Here is a 15,255-nt window from a genome sequence, read left to right as displayed (position 1 = left end):
AGTTTCTTCATAAACTGAGGCAGATGCGAAAATTTAACTCAAAATAGAGGTTACAGCATCTCTAATACAAACCACTGCATACCATCTTTCAGGGAAAACATGTAAAAGTTTAGTATGAAACAACATCACTCAGACAGTCTGAAGTTTCCAAATGTTCTGCTAGGGTATTTTTCATATAGCATCCCTTAGAGCAGTGCATGAGAAGAAAGAGGGCTTTAAAATCAATAATGGCTTTTTCCTGATACAAAGAAACCAGGATTTGACTGGAGCGTTGGCACCTTATTTTGGAAGTTTTTTTGGACTTCATGGAATATTAACCTAGCGTTGAGTACTGAACATTGCATTCATTTGCAGATAACCAATCCTTAAATCCAGTACTGATAATTCCCTGCTCTCTTCCCTACCAGGAACAGCCATCTTGTCCCAGAATACCTGTCAATCTAGCCTAACAGGTGGCAAACCAAGTTTAAAATACCATATTAATAACTATTTTTTATATATTCTACAGGAGGCTGAAAAAGCAGCTCAAAAACATCCATCATTAAAGGCATTTATTTCTGTCAAAGCCATGAATAAAACCCCTTCATCTCTCAGCTCTTTTAACAAGTTTGCTATTTCCTTTTATTTTCTTCCAAACAGGGAAACAAAGATAACATGATACACCTCTTGAAAATAATATTGAAGCCTTACTATATATGACTGTGGTGGATTCCAGTGAACCCAATCATAATTCACTTTGTCTTCATCACGGACCACATATCTTGCCCAGGGTGAAATACGATAGAGGAGGGCGCCGTTCTGAGCACGAATCACCACCTATAAAATAACAGAACATATGCAGGCAGTCACTTATAACTCACAGAACGCCTTCTATGCAAGCCACAGCACAGAATGAAATAGTAGACTACACAGAAATTTAATTTAAAGAACACACAAACACACAATGCAAGTCAAGAGAAGGAAGAATGACCCTGCCCGCAGGGATGATTTGCAAAGGGACAGCAAACCAGACATGTCAGACAGGAGAGATGTTCAGCAGCAAGAGCTGAAAGGTGAGAATATACATAAGATTTATATAAGTAATGGGAGAAGAAGCCTTTCCAAATGGATTTCTGTTAGGTTCCCCAACTACCCCTGTCATCGCTATTTCCTTTCCATGTTATGATAAATTTAAATAGACATGCAGTATAATGCCATTAGGATGAGAACTGTGATTTGTTAAACTTGACAAACAAAACAATCTAGTAAGGCAATTTTAATATCATAATTCCATCTTCTTTTCCATGCTCTGTGAGTCCTTAATGTCACATAGCCCAGGACCACAGACAACACAAGAAGCACAGGACAGTTTCTGGGTCAAGGCGAAGAAAAAGTTCCACCTCTCTCACATCCTCCCACCCCATCCCACCTCCCCATTCCTCCGCACAGAAGGAACAGCACCACTCTGGTTTTGCTTGGTATCTTGGCTGCCACTAAAACAGTAACACAGATGGTTTGCAAATTTAAAACCTAGAAATGTACAAGCAAGTGAATGCACAGAATTCTTAATTCTGCTTTTTTTTTTTAAGAAAGTGATGACAGATATTTTAGTTTGGTTGTTGGTTTTTATGGGGCTTTTTATTTTATTTATTTATTTATTTTTAAATTAAAAAAAGTGACCTGTCTTTGCTCTCAATTCCTAACAGGTAGTCTGGAAGATGAAACTATCAGAGAATTGCCCTTTCACCTCTGGCAAGTGTCTTTCATTGTTTTGCTAGATTATCTGTATCCTTAACCCAATCATGGAAGAAGGCAGGATCACAGAATCGTGTTTAGTTGAAAGGGACCTATTAAAGGTCATCTAGACCAACAAAGAAACAAATATGGATATGCAGATGGTTACTGCAAGTTGATAGAATAAGGCAAGGAAGTATGATTCCTGTGCCTCAGTACATACTACTATAACTCCAAAAACTAAAGATAAGTTTTATAGAATGGAGTAATTCATATCAAAAACCTCAGCAGAAAAAGCTGAGAAAGTTATTGCAAACACTGTAAAGCTGCATGGAAAATTTCTTCTGTTAGCTGCACTAGTAAAGCTGACCCAAAGAATATTTCTGCAAATTCTATCAACACTGTGAAGATCCTCCTTGCTGATAGCATTGACAATTTGCAAATTATTCTTAAAATAATAAAAGCTATCTCCTCTCTCTAATATCACACTTCTGATGATGCTACTGCTTCTTTTATTATTTTGTCCCAATTTACCCATCACAGAAATAAGATGATTACTGCATATAATAACCTACTCATCTTGGCATTCCTTTTTTCTCATATTTTAGCATAATTCATACTAGGCAGGCTTATGAAGGGTGGGCACATTTGAGAAATGTGAAGTAATTAATCTACATTCAGAACATTAATTAGTACTGGTTTAATCCAAAAATGATACTGGAGGGAGGAAATGTAAATTTCTTTATTATGATATATTAATCCAGTCACGTACTGTCTTTAATTAAAGCCATTAAGCAATGAAAAAGTTAGGAGGAAAAAAAAAAAGATAGCAGAACACCATTTAAATGGCCAACCATCAGTTATTTGACTTTTTCAACTTATACTTCTACAGTTATATTGCACAACCAATCTCTGTATCCCATCCTTCTGACAAAGTAGAACTTCTGTTGCTCTGTAATCACTTAAATTAATAGTTCAATTAATTGTCATTTTAATTGTAATTCACTTATTTTCCCTTATTTTTGAGACACCAGTGAATTTGTTCTACCATGTATTCAGAAGTCATTTTATTCAAGTGCTAGTTTTGCATTTATTCAAAACACCTACAAAGTCAAACTTAAGGGTTACACTTCTCAGGAATTGAGAGACTTACAGGAAGTCCTACAAGTTTCTAGCAACACTTACAGACAGAATATTAAAAGATGAAACTAAAACTTCCTAGAAATATATATATTTATTTGTCATATATTATGATAGTAATAATATAGAGTCATAAACAAGTTGTGGAAAAATATGGGTTGGGTTTACACACTTGAACAGTCTTAAAACTTAAGAGTCTGTTCTATTTTTAGTCTCACAACCTAAATTTTTGGGTTCATTCATTTTAAAATTTTGCTTTCAGTTCTGTTATGCAAACATATAAGACAATTCTCATGCTCAAAAGAAAAAGTTATCACAGAATTTCAAGGTTGTAAGAGACCTCTGAGATCATAGAGTCCAACCCAAGATACATTTATCCAAAAAGAGAAGTCATGAAATTTAACCATGCAAAGACCAAAAATCTCAAAAAAATGTGGGAAAACATTTATTATTTTAAACAAGTAATCATAAAATTTATTTCTTGCTTTCTTTACAGTATAGGTAGTCTTAAAAAAAATTTTTCAATATATCCAACGATGGCTATAGATTAATCTCACCCCTACAGTAGAAACCTCAAGTTTGCTCATTTGTTGCTGTAATTTTTGAGTATCATGGGCTGTGCACAGAGAAAGCAGAGTCAAGAAAAACAATGGTGACACCATCAGAGCTGGTAAAGTTGAATCCTTTCCTTCTCTGCTTTACAGAAGCATAATCAAAACAGTGTCCTTACAGGTCTATCAAGTGATCCCTGACAACTTCAATTCTTTGTAGTTATGCTTGTTTAATACTTTTCTTAATTTTATGTGAATACCATTTACAGAGTCTCTCCTAGGCTTAATTATCAAGCTCTATACTCAATCTTATTCCTCTCTCCTGATATTGTATAAATTTTATTAATAAACTTAGAAATAAAAATTCCAAATAATTTTTTCTGAAGTTTCTTGAGACAGAACTCTAACATCACCATGCTTAGCTGAAGCATGAGCACAGGAACTGGAAAAAACTAAATGGTACCACAAAACAAATAGCAGTTCAGCCCAAGACTGACAATAATAACTCTAATGCAAACAGTCTCACAGGTTTAATTCCTGCATTTGCTTTGCTATTTCTTGAAACAATTACATATATGTATCATAATATAATAACAATAATATAATAATAAAAGGAGTAAAATTATAAAGCACACAATAAACAAAGACAGGTGAAAACTCTTGCTCCACTCACCCCAAATCATGACTTGTAGTGCCTCTTCTGCAGTGTCTAGATATTAAAAATTAGCTCTGTGTATACTTGAAATGTGCTGTTACAGATTTTACAAGCATAAGGAATACTGAAGAGTCATTACACAGCACCTTTGACAGAGTACCAATAAATCAGTTTAACAGATACTGTACTTCTCCTCCAAATTAGTTTGAAATGAGTAAAAACAAATTCATAAAAGTTGCAGCCTAACCAGCTACTACTCAGTTCATCAAGACTTTATAGCTGACTTTACATTTTCTAATTAACTCAAAAAATTGTTCTCTAAAGAACATATATAAAACCATTATGTTCACTAAATTAGTCTTTTTCAAACTGGCCTCGGGATTTACCTACTTCATTTTTCACAAGGCATGTCCCTGATCATTCCTCAATGCATATGAGAAGGCACATCCCACCATTTGATATAAAAACTACAGCCCCCATTCAATAAAGCCTTTAAAATGCATAATGCTATAGCATGAAACACTTGCCAAGTGAACCAAGCAAACTGACAAAAGCTTAGCCCCTCATCACAAGCAAACTCTTTTACAGTTATTTAGACTTAAGTGAAAGAAAATCCTAGGTTAAAATAATCCCTTCATTTTTGATCCTATTATTACAGAAAACTCTCCAACAAGAGGACAAGTGAGGAGAAAAAAGGAAATCCAAGTTTCCAACCCAAACTATCCCCAATTAGGTAAAACCAACAAAAACTGTTAAAGAAGAAACTGATATCTCAAGAGTTACATTTACACACTGCCCAAATGTAGACAGAATGGAAAAATACAAAATAAGAGATGTAAAGAACTTGCCACCATCTACATTAACCACTTGTTTGTGTGAAACATGAGATAAAGTAATATATTATCAAATTGTATAGTACAAGGGCAACATGAAGATTTTTGGTTTTTTGTCTGTGTGCCAAGAGGGAAGTATCTTAAAAGAGCAAGCCTGTTTAGAACTCTCAAAAAGAGGTTTGGGTTTATTTTCTGCTTCCAGAGTTTCGATGATGGCTTTCCCATTGGAAACTTCTACTACAAAAATGTAGGAAATTCAAAGTAAGTCATGCTGAATTTCCCTACAACAACTTTAAAAATAGCTCACCTAAATAGTTTAGGGTTTTTCCCCCACCTCCCCTAGTGGTAAACATTCAAAATCCTTGCTGTGACCTTTGAATGTCACCTGATTCTGGCTTCCAAGTGAGATATAAATACATGCAAATAAATTATCTCACTGAAATAAAGTGTCAGGAAGACAGAATGAAAACGTCCTTCAAAACCTGGCATTAAAAAGTCAATTTGCTCTAAAAATGGATATGACACAGACACACAATTTATATAAGTACAACTGCAAAACAATAGAAGAGAAGACCTCAACCTATGCTGTACATCTTTTGTATGCAAAGGTTAAAAATTTATGTTTGGTATTCACATCCCATTATAGGGATGTTGGGTGTATTTCCAAAGTTTCTGTCTGAAGTGTACAGCATCCTAAAGTTTTGCATCTAAAAACACTGTAATAAGTGCTGTGGATTTCACAGATGAGTACATCCAACATAGAAAAATCCCAAGTTTAAACCTGAGTTTAGCATCAGTGCTAGTAAGCGATTAATTTTGAAAAACTTTCAGAGCGAAATAAAAACAAATGTATGGCTGCAGTCAGAGAAAACATGGCCAACAAAGAATGGCTTTGAAGATATTTAAAAACTGGTGTGCAAAAGTTCATTCCAATTTTCCAAATGCTGGACTGCTGGAAGACAAAGCAGACCCTAAACCTCACAATAACATTAGTAGCAAAGTGACAACGCATTCCATGTCTGCCCACTAGAGGAGAGGAAATTCATGGAATGGGAATAAGGTTGTAGGATAAAACTAAATATAGGGGTTATGAGTCTGTTGGATGATGTTTGGAACACTCAAAAGCAGTTTATTACAGTTAAGGGGAAACCATCACTCTGAGGTCAGTCCAGTATCATAAAAAAAATGCAATAACACACAGGAGCAATTCAGAAGCTGAAATAGGTCTCATTTAATGTAATGATGCTGCCAATGCAGGACAAGTGAGATTGAAAGGCCTTGATTTCTCAGACATTTGAGACTCTTGGGTATCTCATTATTCTGGCTTTCCAAAATAACACAGGCCTTTTATATCACCCACAGCACATCCAGCAATTCCTTCTGGATGTCTTGGGGCATTTAAAGGAAAACTCTGTGCTTACATTCAGGCAATTTTCAACCTATTGTGACTCAGGGAAATCTGCTAGCTTTTTATGAACAGACACCACAGATTTTTTCTTAGATAATCCATAATGATAAAAAGTATGAAAGGTTCACAACAAATTTAAAAGCTTTGTCACAAATACAAATTCAGATAAAAAGTAAATCCATGTGTAAAAATGGAGCTTAATGTGCCTGTGCTATTGTTATGGCAGACAAAACTCTGCAATAGCAGGACACAAACTACCACATTTAAAATTCATGTCTGTCTATGAATATCCCTTTTTTCTTTGTGTTTACCTATCTTCATCTTCTCTTCACATCAGCTCCATTTGGCTACCCCAATTCCCAGTGTACACAAAGATCTTCAGAACAGTGTGAGAGAATAATTCAAGAGACAGTTGCAGAAGATCAGACAACTACTCTGCTCAGCAACCACTCCTTTAGCTTTCAGTTCCTGCATCTAATCCATTTAATTTAATTATGATGTGCTTCCACAAGGTGTCTGCCTCTGTTTCCACCAATTAGGAGACTGGCTCAAACATTAGAACTAAAAAGCCATGCTGCCATTTCTTACTTTCCAGGTATTTATTTTGATTTAAAGTTCTTTAAAAATTATATATATAAAGTTCTTTTTTGAAGTATATATATAAAGAATTTAGACACATTTCTGCTGTTTGAGAAATTTGTTATATAGTGCTTTATCATTTCTACTCCAGCTGAGGAAATGAAAATAACAAAATGATAACTAAATAACTGATGAATATATGCAAGCCAATAAATTGCTCTGAAACACTGTATTATTATTTCATTACTTTAATAGCTTGAAAACACTTTGAATGATACTTGGTATATGTGGCTTTTAATACAATGATGAAATTAAATTGGCCATCAAACCAACAATAGCTAATAAAATGAGAGAGTGGACTAGCTTTAATATAAATATGGAAATGGAAGTGACTTGTTATATAAGGGCAATAAGCTATTATTTCAGTATTTTACAATCTACAGTATTTCATTAGCTTCAGACATATTCGTTTCTGACACAAAATTAGCCAAATATAAAAGCCACAGGAATACAGGTGGAAATATCATTTCATCTCAGTAACATGCATCTGGCTTAAAAGCAAGTTCAATGCAAAACATAAAACATGGGCAGGATAAGTTCTTAAAGACTCCCTAGAAAGTTTATATTAGATGCTGTGATAACAAGGTTTTTCTACTACATGAAATTTATTAGAAATTTAGCATCAAGGTATTTTCCCCCCTCAGTTTTCTAAAAGTACATGAAAATGAAAAACAACCAAGGGGTTTTTTTTAGCATAATGTGCTCTGTAGAATATAAGAGTTTACATTTTTACTTTTGCTGTAGATAAACAGGGTAACCAAGAAAAAGCACAATAAACTTCCAAGAATACAAAAGAATCTGACCCAATATACTTTGGACACATTGATGCTGTAAGAAAACCTGGGTTTAGATTTTATTTCATAAATGCTGCTCATTTTCAAAGACAGGTGCTACATTCAAGACACCAATACAAACCTGCTATTTTCTTTTCCTTAAATTGTGCATCCTTTTCTCAACACCCTCAAGTTTCTCCAGAAACAGAATCCTAGAGTTGTTTATGTTGGAAAAGACCATGGAGTCCCACAGCTAGCCCAGCACTGTGCTCACCACTAAACCATGACCCCAGGTGCTGTATCCATGTGTTTTCTTAAACTTCTGAGGATGGCAACTCCATGACTTCCCTGTTCCAATGCACAACCACTATTTCCTAAGACCCAATCTACACCTCTTCCAGCATAACAGGAGGAAACACCCTCTTTGTTCTGTCACTTGTTACCTTGAAGAGGAGACCCACTCCCACCGTGCTACAATCTATCAACTGAAAATACCTCTCCCAGTACACCCCTGCCTGTCCTATTCATCCTCAAAAAGAATCAAACCTGACTTAAGCACCCAGGATAGAACACAGTTCTGGTGATCTTTTGCCAGTGGGCAGTGTGAACTGAGGCCATTTACAACAGCAAATAAAATCACATCACCCCCTCACAAGCACAGAGGAAACCAGAGAGCAACTCCTCTCTTTCTACAGGTCAGCGCTGGTTTGTGAGAGAAGCACTGCAATCTGAAGGCAGTACTTCAGTATGTTTGGTTCTTAATGCATAGGACCACAGCAGAACACTTCCTGATAACACAGCACAACCTGAGCCCAGGACTGGAATCTAGAGTTTCTTGTATGCAAGTTCACTTTAAAGCAGCTTTAGACAAAAATACAAAAGCCTGATAAAAAATTGGGATTGAACAGCATGGTAAAAGAGCATTATTCCATAATTGTCTCACTTTACCTGATTGATCTTTAGAGATCAGATAAATTTTTCTCTTTAATAGCCTCAGAAATAGAAGGCAAGAAATGAAGAAGCAAACACAGCTTCTGCATTAATGCCTCACTCTTCTTGCTCCTTCACAGCCCTGTAACAAAGCTCAGGAGAGGCAGCAAGGAAGTAAATGAATCAGAAGCTCTTCAACACTTCAGCTTCCCCAACTTCCAAAATGAACTTTCACCCAAACTGGAGGGGCAAGAAGCACAGAAAATGGGAGATCTTTCCAGAACTCAACTTCCCCTGAAAAACTTGACCATATTCTACTCATACTGCTCCAAATAACCAAGAAATCGAGTCTATCTGTCAAGGTGCTTGTAGACTGAAGTTATTTCCTTACAGTGAATTGATCATAAACCTTGAAATGAAATTTTGGAAAGAATGGACAGCATGTTGCTTCTTCCAGGCTGTTCTCCTACCTAAATTGCAAATTGGTTACACTGTAAAGAAAAAGTAATAGAACACTAGTCACATTATTCCTTCCCCCAAGCTTTTATTTTCCTGATCAATTTATGATTACTACCAAAACTGAGTCAGATGACACAAACCAGTTGTCTGGTTTGTTATTTTCCTTCCTAACTATTTTCTGAAAAAGAAACCTGCTAAAAGGACAAGCATTAATATCAAATATTGAAAAAAATATTCCTTAGTTATCAGACATAGTAATTTTAGGTGGTTCACATGTTTAACAAAGTTGTGCAGACAAATCTGTGCCATTCAAAAATCATTGGAGAGAGATTTATTTGCTCTGTAAATATATCACAACATTAGCTCTTGCAATCTAAACTTAAGGATATTAAATATTTGTTCACAATTTCCCCTTTTTTCCCCTTCCCTTCTCCCTCAAGGAAAGAAAAAGTAAGACTAAAACACAATCAAGAAACGAAAGAGGCAAAAGCCTGTATTCTAAGCCAAGTCATGAAGTCATGCCTTGATTTTCCAAAAGAGGGAGATGCAGCTCCATTTGTGATTTAAGTATTTCAATTGCATTGCAGAACTTCTGAACATCTTTAACTAGTTTACTAGATCAGGTTAAAAAGGAAAGCTTTTGTTCTTTTTTCTATTTTTGTGCTTCTCTTAGAAAACTAGGAGAAACTTGTAGTAACAAAACCACCAAAAAATGCTGTATTATCTATTTGAATAAAAAAGTAATTCTAAAGATGGAGCCAGTAGCCTAATATTAAAAAATATCTATGCAGATAAAAATACCATAGGAAAATCAAACTGTCAAAATCCAGGAAACCTTAGGAGAGTTGTTAAAAATGAAAGCAACATCACACAGAAACATTCCCAATTGGATTTCACAGTCAAGTGTATAAAAAATACTTCACTTAATCACCTCAGTACACGGATTTATAACTGTTAGCTACATAGGGGCAGAATTATTAGGTATGAGGGACAGCCAGTTTATTTTCACAATGGGAAAACACACATCTGTGCTGAGGGAAAGCATTAAAACTTTTCTTCCAGTCTAGAATCCTGATTTTAAAAACTTTATAACAAAAAAAAAAAAAATCAAAGGAAAACTGGAATCTCTAGAATATACAGATGAAAAAATATCTTCCCTCCTTATGACTTAATCAGAAAGAAGTTACTACAAGAACAGTGATGAAGCTTAAAGACTATAAAAATTTATATGCATAATATAGAAGCATTCCTGTATGTATTCTGATAGTCTCTTAGTTAAGAGGCTTGAGGTACAAGAGCAAGGTTTGAAAAGCAACCATAATAATAAAACACATACAGTAAGCGTAATTTCTTACAATTGTTTCAAGCCATGTCAAGTAGAAAAGAAGCTGGTGAAGTATGTAATACTGGCACCCAAGCATTAAATATTACTTATCCTTAACGACAAAGCATTTGTATCAAGGACAATTGCTGCAGAATGCACCTTGCAATTGGGTGGCTGTGCAACACTGCAGAGAATGTCAGGAGCTTTCCCTAGGAAATGATCCTATCCTCCAAACAAAAACAATTCCCATGAGAATCACAGACATGTTAATATTTTCTTAATATGGACTCTCACATTCTGTTTCAATATCTCTTCTTCTTTAAGATGACTCCCTTTTTTTCCTTAATTAAAAAATAAATCACATTTTGCTTAAATGTACACCTAATAGTTATTGAAACAATTAGTGCTCTGTATGGATAAACTAAAAGTAAAATATCTTAGTATTTTTAAATAGCAAAACTTCCCACAGGAGAATTGCACAATCCTCAAGTCACAGGAGAATGAAGCCTGACAAAATAACTGAACAAGAATATTCTAAAGAACTGAACTCAGTCTGCAACAAAGGCTCCAAAGAACAACAGTCTACTACATTACAAAAGCTCATTGGTGCTACAGCCTCTCCTATGAGTCCATGAGGAGCTGCACATTGTTTACTAAATCCAAACAGGCAATGACAACGCCAAGAGACCATTTACCTCCCAATGAGATAAAAACTCCTCCTGCTGACAAACCTCATCTGTAACCCAAAGAAGTCTACAATAACTTGCTGAAGGGTCATGGCTCACAATCACATGGCGAAACACAAAGGGTACTGCTACAAAATCAATGTTCTAATTCCTGTCAACATGACTTCTATCCAGAAATGCACATGGTACATGATCTAAGTCCTGTTCAGTAACTTCAAAATTCCAGGAATACAGGGTTTCTTCTTCCACATAAGGGTATGTACCATGATGCTGCAGAACACTTGTTTCATTCACTGTTCAAATTTGCAAACCTGGTGATTGTGTTTTGGGTTTTTTTTTGGTTTTTTTTTTTTTTTTTTTTTTTTTTTTCAGCCTACTGACTATGTAAGAAATTATATTCAAGTGATACAGAACTTGGCAGATTGAGCAGGGATATTCCCTCTTCCCCCAAGCTAGGGTAAAAAACAGAATAATTAGAAGTGTTTCTACGTGCACATGTAAGGAAACACTTTTTCAGGAAGGTTTCCACTGAAATCAAGTTTAGTACCTCTGCTCAGGGTCCCCAAGACTGCCCTTGTAAAAGCCATCTGACTGTAAATTATCTATCTCATAATGACAACAATTACCTCAGGAAAGCATTGGATTCCCCAGCATTGGACACTTAAAATCCAGCTAGACAGGGTGCTGGGCCATTGTGACCAGGCCATGCTTTTGTCAAGAATGACTGGACCAGAGGATCTTGAGGTCCCCTTCAACCAGGTATTCCATGTTTCTATCTTACAACCCTGAAAATCCACCACATATTCAATACTTCTGTCCCTAGAATCCTAGCCACCAGCCTGCCATCACTAATAGATTTTTTGAGATTTCACATTCTCATTATAAACACATTTTTGACTGCAGACTGCTTGAAGTGCATGAGACCTGAACTCCACACCAGTCTGGTACTGCTGCTGCACCTCCTGATCAGTGGGGTCAGTTGCAGCACCATCTATTTCATTGGTGACAGTAATTACATTTGATGAATTTTACTAGCAGTGGTTTCCTGACACAGATTAACCTACCTGCTCACCATATTTGATTCCTTTTCAAGGTGTACAAGTTTAACACAGAGCATGCAGATCTACTAGGAAGTATAGGATAGAGTGGTAAAACTGCAAGGATTAAGTTTTAAAACTGTTCTTCACAACTAGCTTTCCTCTACCCACAACCTCATGAGCACAAGTGTACTTTTAGGTACCTTCAATCACGATTAATAAACTTTTAATGCTCTGACTCAATGTAGTTCTTTCCTTGATACACTTGAGTATTAAAAAGGGTAATACATTTGGACTGGAAAATTATTAAAACCAATCACAGTGAATTTATAAGCATTTTGTACAAACTGATGAAAGAACTGTATTGTTCATGCCTGCCTTGGTCTTGTACTGGCCTTGGCACCCAGAACACCTGTTCAGCAATCACTGAAACCACTCAAACATGCAATAGTATCAGTAGAAAAATATTGTATTAACAAGTGCACAAGTTATCAAATCTAATCACCTCATTACAGTACAAGATACTCCCTCAAAAAACTATAAACGTCACCATTTAAATATACACACAGAAACATGGGAAGAAGAAAAAGATACAGACTTAACAAATAATGGAATGCAGAGTTTTGGGGTTTTTTAAAGTTTCCCCCACTTTCTGAGGTGTTCTTTCCAGGAAAAATACATTAACTACCTTTCATGAATATTGAAGTGAGATTTAGTTGCATATATAAAGTAGTGCACCTACGCAGCACATTGTTAGCTAAAGTGCCAGATGAGTTTATTAGACTAAAAAATTATTGTTCTGGTAATAATTTCAGCAATCACATATCTATTGTGATTATTAGAAGGTTGAACAATCACTTCTATTTTAATATATCCTCTCCAGCTCACAAAAGAAAGTTTAGTGGTTCTGCTATATAGATTCTTTTCCTAGTTAATGTTACAGGACAGCAGGAAGCTCTATCATAATTGCCAATATTTTTCAATCTCTTATTTTTCAATTTTACGGATCTTGCAATTTTTTCTTATTTAGCTGTGTGAAAATATTTCAGAATTTGACCATGAATTTGTAAGTTATTTTCAACTAGGTTTAAATTCTTAAAGGATTCAATCTGCCAATTGTTTTCCATTTTCTTTGTTGTTCTTTGGCATTCCTGTAAATAATATTAAGCAAGTTCCCCAGTGTAGATACTAAAATCTCAATTTTACCAATACTGTCCCTAAACTCCACTGACACCATTTCAAAATTAGGATCTTGCCAACTACAGTGAAAACTTAAATTACAGGTACATCCATGCAGTTGAAAAAAATCATTTATAAATAAACAGGAAAAGGACAAAGTGTAACACTGATTAAACTCCTGCATTAATACACACAATGAGACTTGCTATAAAAGTTTATCCATGATAATTTTTTTAAAAGCTCACTGTGTCTTCTAAAAAGTAAATTAAGAATACCAAAAATGAAGGGGAAAAAAAAAAACCCTATCATTTCCACCACAAAAGGTAAGTACTTGCATCCTAACTGCTACCACAGTAGAATGACAAAGATGCTGATGTTTAAGGAAAACCTCTTTCAAACTACCTCATTAGAAATAATGAGAGGTAAAAAGGCTTCTTTTATTAAAGGATAACGTTTGGCTTTGGGTTTAAATCTGTGCTCACTTTTGACATCTGTCAGAAGCTTAAAAGCCAGCACTACCCTACCAGAATAGCAACAACATTTGTTCACTTAACTCAGTCTAAGCTCCCAATTGATCCATGAGAGAAAGAAAAAAGATACCCTTTTCTAGCAGGTAACCTTATTTTGAAGATGGATGTCAAAATTCACAAGGGAGTCACTCAACTATCATAAGCATCCATCTCTTCACACAGGAAAGTGTCAGAAAATGTACAACAGGTTTTTTAATTACTCATTTTCTGCAATGTTTATATTTACTTAAGAGAAGAGACTGCCTGAAGAGCTACAGTAGACAGCCTGTTACTATTTGAAAACAGGCAAACGTTTGACCTCTGCTCCTCATTTATTTTCCCACAAAAATATTTTGTGACCTGATCTAAATTAGTGTCACCAACTACACTCCATCCATTTCCCATTCTGGCTTAGATATTACTTATTTAAAAGAAATGACCTTGTTACCATTTCAGAACTTGGCATTCGCCTGTGTGGAACTGAAGATCGAAACAGAGTAGACAAGCTAAAGAAAAGGACCTTCTGGAGGAGACATTTCTTCCCCTAACAGATTAATCACCACAATAATGTCTGAAGTTGACTATTTTAACTTAATTATTTAAGAACCATACTGATAAAAGGAACTTTTAAAGCTGTGATTCCCTTTGGCTTCTTTAGTAAAGAAAAATGGGAAATACTTTAAATACTAGAAAGATGCCTGTTGCCTTGTCTAGTGCAGACACCAGTGACTGTGTATTTCAACATTACCTCTGCAATCTACATAGCAATTTCTATCTGCAAACAATCAATTTTCTCAGCTTCTACATGAACAAAGAATAGCAAAACTGTGCTCTAACACACAAAATACAGACATTTATGAACAATCATAAATGTTTGAACCATGTAGCTCCAGGAAAACTTACAGAAAGGCAGAAGCTTTCTCCATCCATTAGCAGAATGGAAGAGGATAAGATCAGCTGTAGCATGAGAATAAGGTAAATGTCTACCATGTGAATGCCCCAAAAGCTTTGGTGAAAAACCATCTTTGAACTACCTTAACTGGAGACTTTTTTGGTTTTTTCTGTTAGTCCCATCATCTGACTACATCATAAGTACACATTGAGAAGTGCTGGATTTAGTTCTGAAGGCACCATGGAACAAAAACAGTGTCATGAAAGATTATTAGCAAAGATACAGATAAGTCAGGGAGTAACTTCATATTGATGGATGGAGCCATCAATTATGACTATATACACTCATGAATCAAGTTTCTAAATATTTAGGGTTTTTTTTAAGAAATATACTCCAAAGAAAATTTCTTTCACATGCAGACAGGCAGTCCTGCTTGAAAAGCCTGTTGGACAATAATGTATTGTGAGTGTCAGTGACAGCCAAGTAACTTTGTCTAAAATTGACCATGGAAAGCACAAGTAAAGTAA

At 35.3% G+C, this 15,255-nt stretch overlaps 1 protein-coding gene across 2 annotated transcripts in view; it reads right to left on the bottom strand.

Moving 5' to 3' along the window:
- GBE1 (1,4-alpha-glucan branching enzyme 1) overlaps positions 1-15,255 on the bottom strand; it is a 133,434-nt gene that overhangs the window by 80,475 nt on the left and 37,704 nt on the right. For both annotated transcript variants that reach the window (XM_059872662.1, XM_059872672.1), the window contains exon 4: positions 691-816. In XM_059872662.1, coding sequence (XP_059728645.1) covers positions 691-816 — 126 coding nt within the window. The remainder of the gene's footprint in view (positions 1-690; positions 817-15,255) is intronic.

The sequence above is a fragment of the Haemorhous mexicanus genome, chromosome 2 (assembly GCF_027477595.1).
Source record: "Haemorhous mexicanus isolate bHaeMex1 chromosome 2, bHaeMex1.pri, whole genome shotgun sequence".
In the NCBI taxonomy this organism is placed as follows: domain Eukaryota; kingdom Metazoa; phylum Chordata; class Aves; order Passeriformes; family Fringillidae; genus Haemorhous; species Haemorhous mexicanus.
The sequence above is the reverse complement of the archived record's forward strand: the minus strand, read 5'-3'. Positions and strand labels throughout refer to the sequence as shown.